At 50.3% G+C, this 17,548-nt stretch overlaps 1 protein-coding gene across 2 annotated transcripts in view; it reads left to right on the top strand.

Annotated features, from left to right (window-relative positions):
- Positions 1–17,548, top strand: part of DNAJC13 (DnaJ heat shock protein family (Hsp40) member C13) — a 1,517,524-nt gene that overhangs the window by 1,320,605 nt on the left and 179,371 nt on the right. For both annotated transcript variants that reach the window (XM_078663869.1, XM_078663868.1), the window contains one exon: positions 15,250–15,292. In XM_078663869.1, coding sequence (XP_078519995.1) covers positions 15,250–15,292 — 43 coding nt within the window. The remainder of the gene's footprint in view (positions 1–15,249; positions 15,293–17,548) is intronic.

The following is a 17,548-nucleotide window of genomic DNA, read 5'->3' as shown; positions in this document are numbered from 1 at the left end:
GTGATGCGAGCAAGCTTGATGCTGCAAATGGATTGTCAGGCCTACGATCGTTGCCGACTATGGAAGGACTATTTGATGCTCCCTTTCCGGAGACTTTTGATGGGAACTGTTGTTGGTTTGAAACTGCGTCACTACCCTATACATCGGCACCACTAAGATGGCGGACTAAACGATCTTGGGAGTCCATGACGGTGTGGGGAGTCTTTAGGCCTGGCGGAGCTCTCAGCCTTTTCATCTCTCTGCTACGTCTCGGTTTGTACTTTGCTACAGCTTTTTTGTGCATTGACTATCCTGCGGAAGCGGCAGTTCGTCTGGAAGGGGCTCACATGTCTGATTGGAAGGGGCAAGGATGAGACTGTGTGATTGAGTTTGACATCGGGTATTGCTGGGCACGGGATTTGCAATCATTAGGCTTTCGGGAGGTTGGCGGTGTTTGAAGTTTCCCCTGTTACACTATGTATTTGCAGCTTAATAGATTTCGAGGCCTTAATCCGGGGATTCTTGGTTCTGGCGGGGGGAGGGGAGAACGGGGGCATGTATGAAGATGCCCTACTCCATTTTTCTACTTTTAGTACATAGTTAGTTGGGGCGACAGGCACACTGTTTGTGGGGGTTAGGCGACAGCCATATGCAGGGGTGCAGGGTGGGGGGATGGGTTTATTGTTTTGTCCTCATTTTTGTTTTTATGGTTTCTTTTTCTTCGCAGTCTCTTCACTTCCTTATAAGTATAGTTGTTGGAACATCCTGACTTTGTTGGTATTTTAATATCTGGTGCTCATGCTTCTTTTACTATCCTGATTTTATGGGTGGGCAGACTGAGGGCTTGCGCTTAATGTGAATTGTATTGTGGCACATCCTGTTTCTCGTACATTAGCGTAGGCATCTCAACCATTTCTTCATTGCTTAGTATCTATCCTGTATCTACGCCTGTTCGCCTATTATTACGTCTGGATGTATGGCACCTGATATGTCTATTTACTTCTTTGTTTTGAAACTAATAAAAAGATTTTTTTTTTTTTAAACGTTTTGCAAGTTTGCATGAAAAATTCACAAAATAATCAGTTCAGTTCAGTTCAACTTTATTCGGATACAATCATAGCCATAAAAGCACAGAATATAAATACATCACAATGATTGAAAAGATAAAAAAGAAAAATTCCATGTACGTATATCCAAAATAGCTAGTGCATGAATATAAATACATCATAATAATTTAAAAAGAAAAGGTAATATTTTCATATACATATATCCTAAGTGGCTAGTGCAAGAACGATCATCATATTGATATATACAACTAATTGATTAAAACGGTTTACAAATTACATAAATATCAAGAGGCCATCATAGACCTACGCGCCCTTATTGCAGTTTTAAGAAAAGTGCCAGTGCGGAAAATCAATTCAACATTGTCTAAGTCTAGCATACGGCGATATGCTGCCTCCAGGGTAATTGGTCTTAGCTTATTAAAATATGGGTAAAGCAACTGTTAAGAATATTTAAGATGGTATTTACAGAAAAATATAAAATGCATAGTGGTTTGCTCGCTCCTATTGTCACAAGGGCACAAAATTTGATTACAATTTTTACTATAGCCCATTGGGAAACAGAGTACAAATCGGATTGTGCCTGCTCTTAGACGTAACAAGATGCTCCTTTCCCAGCGGCTCATTGGTAAAGTCAAGTACATGCCAAGCGGGTAACAATACTGTTCTATGGCCATATAGTTTTGCATAAGAGTTTTCCTGGACTCCACCACCAGCCGCTCGTTGTTGTATAGTGAATACAGAGCGTGCCGAAGTTCTTTTTTAGGGACTAATTCGGCTGATATGGGATCCAGGAAAAGACTTTCTTTGTTTATACTACGCAAACTTACAAGGACACCGCTTAGCCATGGGATTTCTATGCCTTTGTCACACTGTAGACAATCCTTAATAATCTGTTGTTTCAGAAGTGCCGCTTCATTTTTCCACACTGATACCCACATAAGTGCTGGCCGTGCTCGAATAAAATCAGTTATAAAATTAATATTGAGCTCCTTGTGACATATGTATTGAGGGGTTGAGATTGGGGTATTCAGCAATTTCCTGCAGAACCTATTCTCTCCTTGCTGGATTACTGAGCAATTAACAGTTCCCCAAATCTCTCCACCATATGTTGCCACCGGGGCGCATTGTAGTTTATATATTTGCTGTACTGCTAAAAGAGCACCCGTGGTCTTAGGGCGGGGTAAGCTTAAGATTGAGTTGGTGGCCTTTGAGAACTTGCTCCTGGCGTGAGCGAAGTGCTCACTCCAGGAGCTGTTCGCAGCAAAGGCCAACCCTAAGTAAACAAATGATTTCACCGAGGTCAGTTTTTGACCATCTATTGTGATCGTTCCTAATTCGCGCTTACCAGGGCCACTACTCATAAGAAAGGATTTTTTAAGATTTACTCGAAGGTCTAGCTCTTTCATATAATTATTACAATTTTGGACAAGAAGACGCAAAGAATTTGGGGTATGGCCTATGAGAACCGCATCGTCTGCGTAGAGAAGTACCGGGATGGGCACTTTATTAACATATGGGACATCTTTAGTAGCCATTTTCAGAGAGGTATTCAGCCCATTGATATATATGAAAAAAAGCAGGGTTGCCAGCACGCATCCTTGTCTGACGCCCCTGCCAATGTCAATGGTCTCCGAAACCTCTCCACCCATCCCTAGCCTCACTTGAGCCTGGAGGTCTCTGTGTAAGTATGCTAGGAAATTAACGTCCTGGCTGATCGCGGATCAGTGCCTCCGAAATTGGCTTCCCGGCACCCGGAGAGGTCTGGGGCGGAGCGAGTGTTTGCCGTGACCGGATCCCCTCTCCATGTAACGCAGCTGAGGGTTGAATGCGGCCGGAGACTGGGGCCTGACCTACAAGCGGGTCCACTTTTGTGCTCTCTTCCCCCCCCCCCTTCCCACCTAATCTTAAACTCCACCAGGACGCGGACGCGCTTGGCTGCGCCCGGTCCATCCCGCCCGTTCCTGCCTTCTCCCTGAGGCCCCGTGGGGACAGGGCACACGTGCGGGTCTGGTAGGCGACCACCCGGTCGCTTGCAGATGTGGAACAGGGGGAGAGGCGAGAGTGGAACCAACGCTCCCTGCGCCCGGTTGCCCCCCGCGCACTGATCCGCCGCCCTACCCACCAAGTGCGCGACCTACAGACGCCTGGCCCAAAGCTTTAGTTATTTGCTGTGACACAAGTCCCACGATCGCCGCTGCCGCTACATACCACACCATTCCATGGCGGACATCTGATCCCCGCGCCTGGGCCTCCACGCAGTTGCCTGCACCCCCGAAGACGCCTACCTCAGGTCCTCTGCAGTCTCCCATAAGGATCTCATCATTCCACAGTGCTGGCATTAAAACCTGACAGCCCAGTGTGCCAGTCAGCGTGCGCCCCCCTTCAAGGAACCCACCGCTACCCATATCAGGCTGCTCCGGAGAACAGTTTTCCTGACCTATCTGTGCTCTGGGCCCTGCCTTTGTTTCTCTCTCTTGACCACTGTTTGAAGGTCCTGGCTGATCTTCTGCTTGCAGTCAGAACGGGGATCATTTTTGTTTTTTCTTTTGCCACCGCCCCTAGCGTGATACCGCACAGCAGCATGGGCCGCGAAGACCCTAAGCAAAAGACTCTCCGCAAAAGACTCTCCCATTTAAAAAGCTCATTGAGAAAACTCCAGAGGGTAGCTCCAGCATGGCAGAGGGTGGACAGGGCGCAGATCAATCCACGTCACTACTGTAGGAGATGAGAGCTGGTTTTAGGGCATTGGGTTGGTGATTTGACACCCTAGACAATTGTCTAGTGAGCATGGGGGCTAAAATTTAAGTTCATGATCGGCGCCTGGACGTGGCTGAGGTGCGCATTTCCGACATTGAGGATGGCACTGCACAGTCCCTCAAAAGATAAGAGCGGGTGGAACGCATCCTCAAGGACGTGGTGATTAAGAACAAGGACCTCAAGGCGCACAGCAGACGGAACAGCATCTGCATTTTAGGGGTGCCGGAGACCACCGCCACTGGCCGCCTTGTCCTCTTTGTCGAGACCTTGCTTGCGGACATGTTCGGGAGAGAATCCTTTACCCCTGGGTTTGTGGTGGAGCATGCTCACCGCACCCTGGGACCCCAGCCCAGTCCAGCTGCCCTCCAAGACCTATAATCACACGTATCATGAACTTTCGGGACAGTGACACTGTGCTACGCCTCACCAGAGAACATGGAGACACCACATGGCAGGGCTCTAAGCTAGCGTTATATCCGGATTTCACACTCATGGTGCAAGAGGCTGTCGAAAATAAAATGGGAATAAGGCTACCCTAAGGAACTTGGGTCTGAGGTATGGCATGCTCTACCCTGCAAGACTGCAAGGCCCGCATTTTCAACACCCCCACAGAGGTGCAAGAATTCTGCCAAGCACACAAGCAAAACAACAACCAGTCGCTTGCTGATGGGGCCAGATTCTTTGCCCCGTGCAGCGGCTCCAACGCAAGCATGGACCTTTTCTCTAATGCAGGCTCTGGCTGACTTTATCATACTGTTCATTGTTCCTCAGTTAACTTAGATAGATGGGGATTATAACTCTTGTCAATACGAAAAGTTTCAGATGTCTGGTCGACTGGCGTGGCGTTGCCACCCCTCATGATGTATACCTTTTGGTCCGTTTCTAGTGATACGGATATACCGAACCAGGGTTTTTTCATTACTGCTTAAAGATGCTTGGTATATCATGTTTTGGTGTATGCAGGGGTTTACCCCTCGCCTTTTTTGTGGTGAGGGTGGGTGGGGCTGGGAGAACTTTCCTCGCACAGACATTTTGAGTTATTTACTGTTGTGCTCACTGTCCAACTTCACATTTGTCAACGATTGACTATTCTGGCCATAGCTGTCAAGACTGTTTAATGGCCCAGCTAGGTAATGTTAGTGGTCCCTCTGGTTTGTCTCTGCTGTCTTGGAATGTCAGAGGACTTAATGACAACTGCACGAGGAGGCATGTTATTCACTATCTGATACGTCACAAAATTGACATTGTTTTTTTATAGGAGACACACATGTCCAAATCTGACCCCACACATTTTGCCTCAAGCTGGGGTACACACAGATATTTTTCCAACTTCAGCAATTATTCCCGTGGCACAGCAATTATCATCCATCAAATGGTGCCTTTCAGTCTTCACTCCACAATTGGGGGTAGCGAGGGTAGATACACAATTGTCACAGGATCATTAATGTGTCACAGCGTCGCCCTGGTATGTGTCTACGCCCCGAATACTGACTCTCCAGAATGCTTTCATTCCTTACATGACCTGCTTATTAAGCTGGAATCTGGTAGTGGGCGATTTCAATTTGCTCCTTAACCCCGCCTTAGATAGCACCGCTAAATATCCTGGCACTTAACTGCATGCTCACCGAGCGCTTCAAGATCTTGGCGAACAATTACTGCTTCTTGGCATATGGCACAAGCGAACCCTTACACTGAATACACGCACTATGCCGGCCAACATAACTCTTGGGCCAGGATATACTATTGGCTTATTTCCCCTGGTATATCCTGCTGGTACCAATCAATTGCGACACTTCCGAGAACATATTCTGACTATTCCCAAGTTAAACTTCTCCTTAGTGTGCCCAGACCAGATGGGTACAAGTGACAGTGGCGATTCCCTAGTCAAGCCCTCAACGACGACCTCTTCTTACTCTGAGATACACAAAGCCATTGAAGAATACTTTGCCATCAATACTGGCTCGGTCGACTCCTGGGCAGTTCTGTGGGAAGGGTGCAAGGAATACATAAGGGGTGTCTCCATTGCCAAGCATGCCAGGGTACTAAAGGATCTACGAGCGACACACTCTCAACTGGAACGACACCTGAGGGATATTGATAGCGACATAATACACAGCTCCAACCCAGAAGCGACCAAGCACCAGCCTGCCTTCCTCACTGAATATAGGGAGACTGCAGACCAAGAGATACTCTTTTTGGGTAAATATTACACTGCACGTCGCTATGGCGAAGGTGAGCAGCCAGACCAGGTGCTAGCGCAGATACTTCGCCCCCGTACAGCAAAGCTTATATCTTGAGGTCTTCCATTGACCAGATACTCACAGACACCTCGGAGATCTGTAACAAACTCCTCAACTATTATACCTCACTATACACTTCTAGAGTAGAACGTGACTGCACTGCGCAGGAAGCATACCTGTCTAGCAGGAAGCATACCTGTCAAGAGAAGAATATGCAGGAATTCTTGGCCGAACCGATCTCAGAGGACAAGGTCATCAGTGACATCACGGTCCTTAGAGGCTCCTCGGCCCCTGGTCTGGACGGCTTTACAGGGGATTTTTATAAGTCATATACAGACCTACGGGCGCCTCAACTGATTGAGGTATATGCAGAAGCCCTTGAAAGGCAAACCCTACACCCCACCCTTCGTGAGGCTGTCATTATACTCCTTCCCAAACCTGGCAGGAACCCGTCTCTATATGGGTCATATCGACCCCTGTCCAATTTAGATTATAAAATTCTAGCCAAGGTTCTCGCTATTAACTTGTCTCTCCTGATGGAATTCATTATCTCCCCCGCCCAAACCGGCTTTGTCCCTCATCAATCCACTTCACTGAATCTTAGGACGCTATTTTCGATTCTACACAGGATTAATCCTGAGGTCCCGGCGGACGCCATTTTGTTGGACACTGAAAAAGCATTCAACTCCCTAGAGTGCCCCTTTTTTGTGTCATGCGCCGCATGGGAATGCCTCAGGGATTTATTGCCACTACTGAATTATTATGCAGCCGCCGCACAGCGAGACTTCGTCTTAACCGTCCACTCTCCCGAACCTTTTCTCTACCCGCGGTATTCGGCAAGGCTGACCCCCGCCCCACCCATCTCCATTATTATTCATTCTCGCCATGGACACCTTAATCCGACATTTTCGGGAGAAGCACCTCAGAGAAGCCTCGAATTCAACACTGGCCTTCTTTTGGTCTTACTCTACGCAGATGGCGCTATTCTTTATGTAAGGGGAACCTCATGTTAACTTGGAACCACTTATCTGAAAGAAACATGTTAGTGTTAGATTCCTTACCTTAGAATATCCCCAGGCGTCAGACTGGATCTGGAAAGTTTTGCGTAGCAGTACACCTGCGCGTCGTTGGCGCCGGGATGACGTCGTCGGAGTACTTAGACGCCGCCCTCGCGCGCTCACGTCAGTTCTTCTTTTTTCCGTGCCAGCAAGTGCAGATCCGGAAAAAGCAGTACTTCTTGGTCACTTTTTGACTAACTTTTTCGATCCCTTTTGGATCACTTTTCGAGTCGGTTGACTCTCGGTGCCGTTAGGGATGCCCGGTTTCAAACCCTGTACAGATTGTCACCGCCTGATGTTGGTTACCGACCCCCACCGTCGGTGCCTTTATTGCCTTGGGGCCGACCACGACGACAAGTCGTGCCCCGACTGCCGGGCTTTGACATCGAAGGCTAGGCGGGAGCGGTCCTGTAAGCGCCTCTGTAAGCGCCTCGAGCTCCGGCAGTCGGCCCCGCGTTGTTCATGGTCCAGGTCGAGGAGGAGGTCGAAGGACTGGTCGCGGGGCCACAGTTGTCACAGCTCGGCGAGTCGACACCATTCGTCGGGCTCCAAGTCCTCAGGTAAGAGGCACAAGAAGTCGAAGAGACTTCATCACTCTTCCGACTCCCCCCGATGCTCGCGCGATGCGGCCTGGGGTTCGGGCGACTCCGCTGGAGCCGCAGCCGCCACCGCCAGCCCCATACCCACCGGTCCCTGGGCTGAACGCGACGCCAGAGGAGATCGAGGCCTTCCTCATGGCCATGAGGTCCGTCTCGCCTCCGTCGGCTACCGCTGTGGCGCCTTCGGGCCCCGCGGCCCTGTCTGGGAGCCCAAGTGGGCCGGATGCTTCGGCCCCGGCGCCGTCGGCGACTTCGGTCCCAACGCTGCAGGGCCCCACTGGATCTTGGTTCGGATCAGGGTCGCCGCTGGTCGACCTTACGACCCCTCCGCTGCGCCGACTCCCAGGGTGTCGACCTCGACGCCGTCCCCAGGCGACATCGTCCCCCGTCCCCCCCTCGGTCCGGATCCAGCGTCGGACCGGCGTTGCTCGACGCCGCATTAGACGCCGGCAGAAGAGCTATTCTTCTATGATCCGGCCCCATCCTTTGCACCTGACTATGAGTAGATGGGAGGCGAGGAGGATTGGGAGGGGTCTGAGGACCCTCTGGCACAGGAGTGCCAGTCATATCTGGACAGGGCAGTTGAGCTAGGGGAGGCCAGTGGTCTGGACACTTCGCCCGACACTGGATTTGTCTCCACTCCTACCGTGGCTACGGTTAAGGGGGCTGCTTACAGCGAGGTGTTGACGAGGGTGGCCGAGGCTTTGGCTCTTGAGCTCCCCGTCGCGGCCTTATGACTGACCTCACCGAGGTCCTTAAACCACAGGCAAGCTCTTTGGAGCCTCTACTGCTGTTTAATGAGGCCCTTACTGACGTTCTGTTGGGCACTTGGTCCAGGCCCGCTACAGGCCCCCCTGTAGGTCGGAATGTGGCCAGATGCCACCGCCCGGCCCCGGGCGACCCTAGCTTCCTGTCCACCCACCCCACCCCCGAGAGTCTGGTCATCCAGGCCTCTAATTCCCAGACCGCATTCCCAACGGCTCCACCTGATCGGGAATCCAAAAGGTATGAGCAATTCGGTAAGAAGCTGTTCTCCTCACTTAGTTTGGGGTTGCGGTCGGTCAACACCGCTTGCCTTTTGGGCCATTATACCCACTCTCTGTGGGACACGGTCGCGGTCGTGCTGCCGGGTTGCCCGGAGGAGGCCCGGGCAAAACTCGCTCAAGCTCTTGCAGAAGGGCGAGATGCAGCCCGGTACTCTGTTCGATGTGGGCTGGATACCACGGACTCCCTGGGCAGGGCGATTTCAACGCGGTGGCGATTCGCCGTCACGCCTGGCTGAGGTCCGCCAACTTTTCGGCTGATGTCCAGAACACCCTCATGGACCTGCCGTTTGATGGCCGTCACCTCTTTGGCGACAAGGCAGACAGTGCGCTTGAGCGTTTCAAGGACTCCAGGGCTACGGCCAAGTCCCTTGGGCCTGTCGGGCCAGCGCCAGCAAACTTCTGCCTTTCGCTCCTTTCGTGGCCAAGGAAGGGACGCCCCTTCACGTCCTGCCTGCCACGGGCCGCAAACTAACATCCAGCGCGACGGTGGACGTGGTAACCACCTTGGCGGTGCTAGAGGACAGCGGCAAGGCCAGTCACATCCATCCCCACAGCATCTGCCTCAAAGCCTTCCTAGTCCGAGCTTTCAGGCCCATTTGACGCCAGTGGGGGGCAGGGTTCGCCATCACCTCCTCCTCTGGCGCACCATCACATCGGACTGGTGGGTGCTGCAAATCGTCCGAAGGGGCTACTCCCTCCCGTTCGAGGCGACCCCCCCCAGCCATGCCACCGCAGTACCAGCGTGTGTTGGGGGATCACTTGCAACTTCTGCAAGAGGAAGTTCCTGCCCTCTTGGCCAAGGGGGCCATCGAGCGCGTTCCTGGCCAGAAGTAGGGTGTGGGTGTTACCCCCACTACTTTCTGGTTCCCAAGAAGGGCAAAGGGGACCTACGCCCTATCTTGGACCTGCTGAACGTCAACGACTTCCTCCGGAAGGAGAAGTTCAAGATGCTGACTTTGGCTCAGGTCTTAGCTGCCCTAGACCCTGGAGACTGGATGGTAGTGTTGGACTTGCAGGACGAATATTTTCACATCCCCGTCCTGCCGGCCCACCGGCGTTATCTGCGGTTCACGGTAGGCCACGAGCACTTTCAGTTTACTGTGCTCCCCTTTGGCCTTACCAGCGCCCCTCGGGTGTTCACGAAAGTGATGGCGGTGGTCGCAGCTCATCTGCGCAGATTAGGGGTGTCAGTCTTTCCCCTATCTCGACGACTGGTTGTTGAAGGTCGTCAGCCACCTCCATACTACGGCCAACTTCCTGCACCTGCTGGGGTCCTCCATCAATGTGCCGCAGTCACACCTGTGTCCCTCTCAGAAGCTCCTCTTATTGGAGCAGTTCTGGATTTGGCGCAGTTTTGGGTTTATTCTCCCAAACAGCGTGTACGGGATATTCAGGCTCTTATTCCGATCTTTCAGCCTTTATCCAGAGTCTCGGTCAAGTTGAAGCTGCGGCTTCTGGGGCTGATGGCCTCATGCATCCTTCTGGTGCATCACGCCAGGTGGCGGATGCTTGCTCTGCAGTGGGACCTGAAGTTTCAGTGGCCCAGCATCAGGGCAACAGGTCCGACCACGTCCTGATATCGGAGGGCACTGCGAGACAGTTGCAGCAGTGGCTCACGGACCGCGACTGGGTCAGCGGCAGATCCCTCTTCCTACCCAACCGGAGCTCGTAGTTGTGATGGATGCGTCCCTCCTGGGTTGGGGGGGCCACATGGGAGAGGCGGAGGTCAGAGGCCTCTGCTCTCCAGCGGAGTCCCGGCTCCATATCAACCTTCTGGAGCTGCAGGCGATCCGGCTTGCACTGAAAGCCTTCCTTCCCTCTGTCCGGGGAAGTGTAGTGCAGTTGTTCACGAACAACACCACCGCCATGTGGTACTGCAACAAACAGGGTGGGGTGGGGTCGTGGACCCTTTGTCAGGAGGCTCTGCGCCTCTGGCAATGGCTCGAAAACCAGGGCGTCTCCCTTGTGGTTCAACACTTGGCAGGTTCCCTGTAAGCCAGGGCGGACGAACTCAGCTGTCGGTGCATGATGGATCACGAATGGCGTCTGAACTCGGACGTGGCACAAGGCCTCTTTCAGCGATGGGGAGAGTCTTGGTTAGATCTATTCACCACCTAAGACAACGCGCAATGTCATCAGTCCTGCGTGTTGGAATTTCCAAGGCGGCACTCGCTCTGAGACGCTGTTCGTCACGAGTGGAGCTGCAGTCTGTTGTATGCCTTTCCGCCTATACCACTTCTGCCCTGAGTGCTGAAGAAGATCAGGCGCGACCGAGCCCCAAGTCATCCTTGTGGCTCCGGACTGGGCACGAAGATACTGGTATCCTGAGCTACTCAGCATGTCAGTCGATCCCCCGATTTGTCTGCCTCTTCAGGAGGACCTTCTGTCGCAGCAGCAGGGGGGCGGTCCTCCACCGGAACCTCTCCAGTCTCCACCTCCATGCGTGAAGATTGAGCGGCGACAGTTGAGGCCTTTTGACTTGCCTCCTGAAGTCTGTGATGTCATTCTGGCAGCCAGACGTCCCTCCACAAAATCGGTATATGCCTGCAGGTGGAACAGATTTGAGGCATAGTGCACAGCAAAGGCTGTGGATCCCCTTTCTGCCCCCGTTTCAGAGGTTCTCCTCTTCCTTCTTTCTCTGGCCCAGCAGGGCTCTGCTCTGAGCACTGTCAAAGGCTACCTCTCTGCCATTCAGCCTTCTTAAGGCACCCATATCAGCCTTCTCTTTTCAAGTCCCCTGTTGTAAATAGATTCTTGAAGGGCATCACTCACATGGTTCCTCCTGTTCCTTTCGTGATGCCTCAGTGGGACTTGAACCTTGTACTAACCTATCTGATGTGCACTCCCTGCGAGCCACTTCACAATTGCTCTCTTCGTCTTCTGACTCTTAAGATTGCATTCCTGGTTGCCATCACCTCTGCCAGGAGAGTGAGTGAGCTCCAGGCTCTATCTTCTAAGCCTCCTTTTCTTTCTGTCCATCTGGACAAAGTTGTTTTAAGAACGCGTCCTTCTTTGCTGCCCCAAGTGGTTACAGCCTTTCACAGCGGGCAGTCCATCACCTTGCCCACCTTCTTTCCGCCTCCGCATCCCTCGAAAGAGGAAGAGAGGCTCCACCGCCTGGACCCAAAACGTGTGCTTTCGTTCTATCTGGACCGCACACGCCAGTTCCGGGTGGACGACCAGCTCTTTGTTGGTTACGTGGGCGCTAAGAAGGACGGGCGGTGCACAAACGAATCATTCCTCGATGGGTCGTTTTTTGCATAAAGGCTTGTTATTCACTGGCTAAAAAGGAGCCTTCTGTGATGCTGCGTGCCCATTCCACTCTGGCCACGGCAGCTACTACTGCCCTGGGTCGGGGAGTCCCCTTGCAGGACATCTGTCAGGCAGCTACGTGGGCCTCGCTGCACACGTTCGCTAAACACTACTGCCTGGACAGCCAAGTCCGGAGAGATGGCTTTTTCGGCCGTTCTGTTCTCCAGGACTTTCTGGTGTGATCATTGGTTCGCAGACCCACCACCGGGGTTGGTATTGCTGGGGTATCTATTATAAGGTAAGGAATATAATACTAACCTGTTTCTTTCAGATGCACGAGTCACTTACCTTCGGTAACGATATGTCTGTAAGAAACAGTAGTTGGTGTTAGATTCCTTACCGCCCCACCTATCCTCCCCGTTCTGCGAACTGATATCTAGGGTTAAGGTCATCCCCTTTCAGGGCCCTAGTTTCAATGGCACCAGTGTGATTTTTATCATGGCTCTGTGTTTCTGGCGCGGAAAAGCTGTGTCTAAGAACTGACGTCAGCGCGCGAGGGCGGTGTCTAAGTACTCCGACGTCATCCCGGCGCCGACGACGACGGACGCGGAGCCACAGCCGACGCCTACCGACGCGCAGGGGTACTGCTACGCAAAACTTTCCGGATCCAGTCTGACGCCTGGGGATATTCTAAGGTAAGGAATCTAACACTAACTACTGTTTCTTAAATATATATTGTTACCGAAGGTAAGTAACTTGTGCATTAGGGAAATAATCAGATTTGGACAGCATTCTGGCCTGGGCATCAACTGTCGCTAGACAGTTATTTCCCCTTAACCACGAGCACGCTGCAGTGGGAGTGTGAATTCCCCCTTGAATCGTGCACTGACTCTAAGTATTTGGGCATTCATATCCATTTGGACACAGCTCATATTCTCCGCCTCAATTATGGTCAAGCAATCAACTCCCTCGAGGCTCAGGTGGAGAGATGGCTGCGATCGCCGCTATCCATCGCTGGCAGAGTAGCAATTATCAAGATGATTGTGCTCCCCAAAATTTTTATAGGTTTTTAATAACATCCCCATACTTCTGCTGAACTGTTCCTTTTTAACATTTAACATTATGCTCACATCTTATCAGATTGGTCTGGGAGGGGCAAACAGCCCCGCGTGCGTTGGCAAGTGGAAAGAGGGGGGTTTGGTGTGCCCGACTTTCAGTTACTATTTAGTGGCTCAATGTAGCTACTCCTTTGCTTGTTTCCACCCAGATGCTAGGATCCAATTTCTCTGTCCCAAAGCTGACTTTGTACTGCCTGAGAAGCTCACGACAGTGTTACCTAAGGGCATACCCAGAGACCCTACCGATATATAGACGGTCTCTACCACGAGTTGGGCTTGGGAAAAACTGAGGCGGATCACAGGCACCTCTACGCTATATTCATCGGCTTTACCCATCCCCAATGCCCTCTGGCTGCTGATCACTGGGGAGAGACTGGTGCAGTGCACATTGATCAAATTTGACATCACTAACATCGGGGACATGTTCCCTAATGGGCATGTCTTCTCTGTGGTAGACGAGAAACGCTTCAGCCACGACACGTTCATGGATCGCTTTGTGATGGAATGAATCCGTTCTGCACTGCGGGCCTCTCTGCCTGGTTTTCCCCCCGAACCAGTCTTGTTCACCCCACTCTCCACGGTTATCGAGAATCAGGGAGGGATTCACCTCGTATCTAAGCTATACAAGGCGAGCTCAGACATCATTCCGGTCACTGACGACAAGATCCGCAAAGACTGGGAAGATGACCTAGGGCGCACCATCACAGACGACCAATGGTTCAAATGCTGTACAGTAACGAAAGAAGTCTCTTTAAACAGCTGAGACAAACTGCTCCATTTTAAATTTCTTAGTAGAATATACGTCACCCCGGCCAGATCTCACAGGCTTGACCAGTCCAGACCGCACAACTGTCGTAAATGTAATGCTCCATAAGCTGACTTCGCCCATCTCATATGGACATGTCCCAAAATACAATCATATTGGAAGGCTGTACACGGGACACTAGGAGACATGACTGAATTGACTCTTGTCCCCATGCCTGAGATTGCTTTACTAGGCTATGTGGTTAACTTCCCCAAAGGACTTCGTAGGTTCACCTCCCTTAGTTTGCTGCTGGCCAAAAGGGAAATCACGCTTCACTGGGTCCGCAAAACAGTTCCAATGTTACAAAGTTGGCTGAACAGCCTGGCATTCTGCAACACCAATAGCGAAGTTTACTCTACCAAATTGCCACGCTCCTCACGTCCCGAAGACATCTGGGGGCCTTTCAGGACTTACACGGGGGCTACACACCAAACTACTGGCTCTCAACTCGAACAAGGTATAGTCCCGAACGGAGCTGGATAATGGGCTTGTGTACCTCAATAACCTGTTTCCAAATGTCTCTATGCAATCTGCCGAGGTTGTCCGTCTTGATTACGTGCATTTGTTGAGAATTGCCCTTTTTATGCGAGAACTGAGGGTTGGGCTGTTGGAGGCGAACATTCTCCTCTTGATGGCGTAGACATTCTACTGGGGCTTTATTTACAAATGTCAATTTATTCCTTCATTTTCTTTTTTTACTTGTCACATTGACAATGACAGTCAGTGCTCATGTTTGTATCGCTGTAACGTACTAAAATGGTAAATAACGTTTTTTTTTTAAAGTGTACAAGTTGTGTATGTTTTGGTGTACAAACAAATCGTCCATGAATCAAAACATGCTGGGTCATTTTAAGTTTCTGAAGTAGCAGAACCAACGTTTCTGTAATTTTTCAACTGCCTAGTTTTAACTTTATATACTTTGTGCTTAGCAACTAAAGGCCTTTCAAATTTCTTTCCTGGTAAGAAATCTACCACCTTCAGACAAGTTGACAATAATGTGAAGTGAACCTGTTAGAATCTTGCTGTGTAGATTTGTATATCAGTAGCCAATCTACACAAATGTCATTGTTAGCATTAATGCTGTCACTAGTTTTCTCTTCCTTAATGAGGTATTGATTTAGCTTTAGGCAGCATTGCTTGTGCGTCCAGTGAACAAAGTATTAAACACTTTGACCCATTCACCATTTGGCAATGCAGATTTCCTCCTTTAAACATAAATTACTACAAAATGTATTCCTGGATTTGGTTGACTGAAAGGATATTCATGTGGCGTGCAGAACCAGCAAACCAGTTTTTCTTGATCCAGTTTATTTTCCCTTACTTGACAGGCACTTTAAACAACAGACGGACAACCCTGATTTGAATTGGAAGGTAAGAATTGAAGCACTGTTATGTTTCAAGCTAGGATTGTTTGTTCATCTAGATGGTCATTTACTGCACCCTCCAGCTAGCCCTTGTGTCAATATTTTATGTTCTGATTACATTTTTAATTGTGGTTAATCTTTAGTAAAAATGCTAATAAGAACTGACTGAAACATAGGAGTTGGATTGACTATGTTGGGTTTTTCAACCCAATATTATTTAAGTCACACCCGGTAGATCCACCTAGCCTTCAGAGGAAACTAACCCTTTGTGGGGTTTCGGGAGGGTTACCAAACAGATCCACGGACACCTGGATAGTGGGTAAAGCCGGTTTTATTGATTTATACAGTCTTCTCTTTTGTACTGGGACGCGGTAATAAGGAAGGGGATTCGCTGCGTCCTCCGTCGCCTCCCATTCCAGTCCCCGTCTTCTTAGCTCCCGATGTCTTGTGGGAGGCGTAGTCCTGGCTTCCGCCGTCTTGGCACACGTGCCGGTTTCCGATGCAATATAAACAAAAGGGAGACCAATATTAATGGGCTGTCCGCTACCTGGTATCAAGGGGGGGGGGTCGGTGATGGAACACTTGTGCAAATAAGTACCCTGCTATCCGTGATGTGTAAAGTGAGGAGATCAGGGGGTTTACGTGCACGGTTATGGTCAGTGGGGTGTGTCCCGTCTACGTCCCGCCCAACCCAGGAAACGTGACCGTACCGGTCCTAGCCACACTTCCCGGGAAGCGTGGCTGGGCGATGCGCCTTCACGCTGGCCTCCTGGCTTGTCGCTGTAGTCTCTCTCCACCTCCTCCGATGCTTCTCTGGCTCTCTGACCTTCCTGGTCCATCGGGTCTCCTCTCCCGCTCTGCTCCTCAGTCCCTCTCCACTCGGCTGCGTCCTCGTTCTTCTTCCAGTCCTCCTCCTCGCACCTTCTCCACTCCGATCCGTCCTCTCGCAGTCTCCACTCCTCACCGTCTTCGCTCGCCTCACGCCTCTCTCCTCCTCCTCCGGGTGTAACACACACCTGTCTGGTTTCAGGGGTGGGTTTTACCTTGTCGAAGAGGGCCGGTCCCACATCCGGATCCGCCCACTTAAAGAAACAGGGTTCATCAGTGTCTGTCACCGGACTGCATATGACGTCGGCAGTCTTCCACGCGTCTGTGTGCTGTGTAGAGAGAGGAGATACATGAATAGGCATACCAGGGGGGCCCGAGTCAGGGTCCCCCACGTCACACCCTTTTTGGAGAAAAGTTGAGATGGCAATAACTTCTTCCCCAGTAAGTTGTGTTCTGTTAGACAAGGGAGTGCTAGGAATAAGAGAAATGTGTCTGAGACTGTATTATCTGCAGCTGATGATAGATGGTGCCCCACACTTGCACCCTAAAGTCAATACACACTATTAATTGATTACTTATCGTCTATTCTGCAGTGTTTGCCTACAAATCATACAAAGATGGATTTTGTAGAGAACATGATTGAGCACACATTTGTTAGATTTACCATTCAAATAGCTACCTTTCTAGGACCTACGCAGTTGCTAATGATAAAAGCTATCGTATTTATATGTAGTCAGACCTGTTTTTCAGGCAACATGCTTTGTCACATGAAAGCCCCGCCATATACAACAATGTCTAGAGTCAATGAGCTTGATGTGGTACATTCACACAATAGCCATCCACAAATTCAGTAAATAATGTAAAATAAACCTGTGAGTGTAGTTGGTGTGACTTTGCAATAAGGTGAAGAAGTTGGTGAGGGTGTAAGTGGTTTCCTTGCAGTTTTTATGCACATGCAATTGCCTCAAGCATACGTCCGTTAACACAATAAAACAGTAGTGACCCTTGAAGGATTTTGTTATGATAGGCATACAGAAGCTTATAACTATATTTCACTGTATGAATGTTTGTTTTTGGTACTTATTGGTCTCTCTTTAAGATGCACTAAAATAACAGAAAAGAATAGGGTAATATATTAAATACAAATAAATACAGTGTGCAATGCAAAAGTCATAGTGTTTAGTTCTGATGGATACTGGTACCTCCAGGTGCCTCACTTTTGAATTCCATCGGCTCCAGACTGGATCCAGAAATGTTCTCCTACAGCTGCTTCCTTGCATCGACAGATGGTGACCTCAGAGTCTGCAGCGGCTTCACCCCATGTCCGAAAGTGCCAACATATCCGAATGAAGGTGCTACCCATGTATGCTGGTGCCAATTCGTTATAGTATGTGCCCTTCAACTAGGATCCAGAGCTCAGCTCCTACACTTTTCG

This window comes from Lissotriton helveticus, chromosome 10 (genome assembly GCF_964261635.1).
Source record: "Lissotriton helveticus chromosome 10, aLisHel1.1, whole genome shotgun sequence".
NCBI classification, from domain to species: Eukaryota; Metazoa; Chordata; class Amphibia; order Caudata; family Salamandridae; genus Lissotriton; species Lissotriton helveticus.
This window is presented reverse-complemented; position numbering and strand designations above follow the sequence as displayed.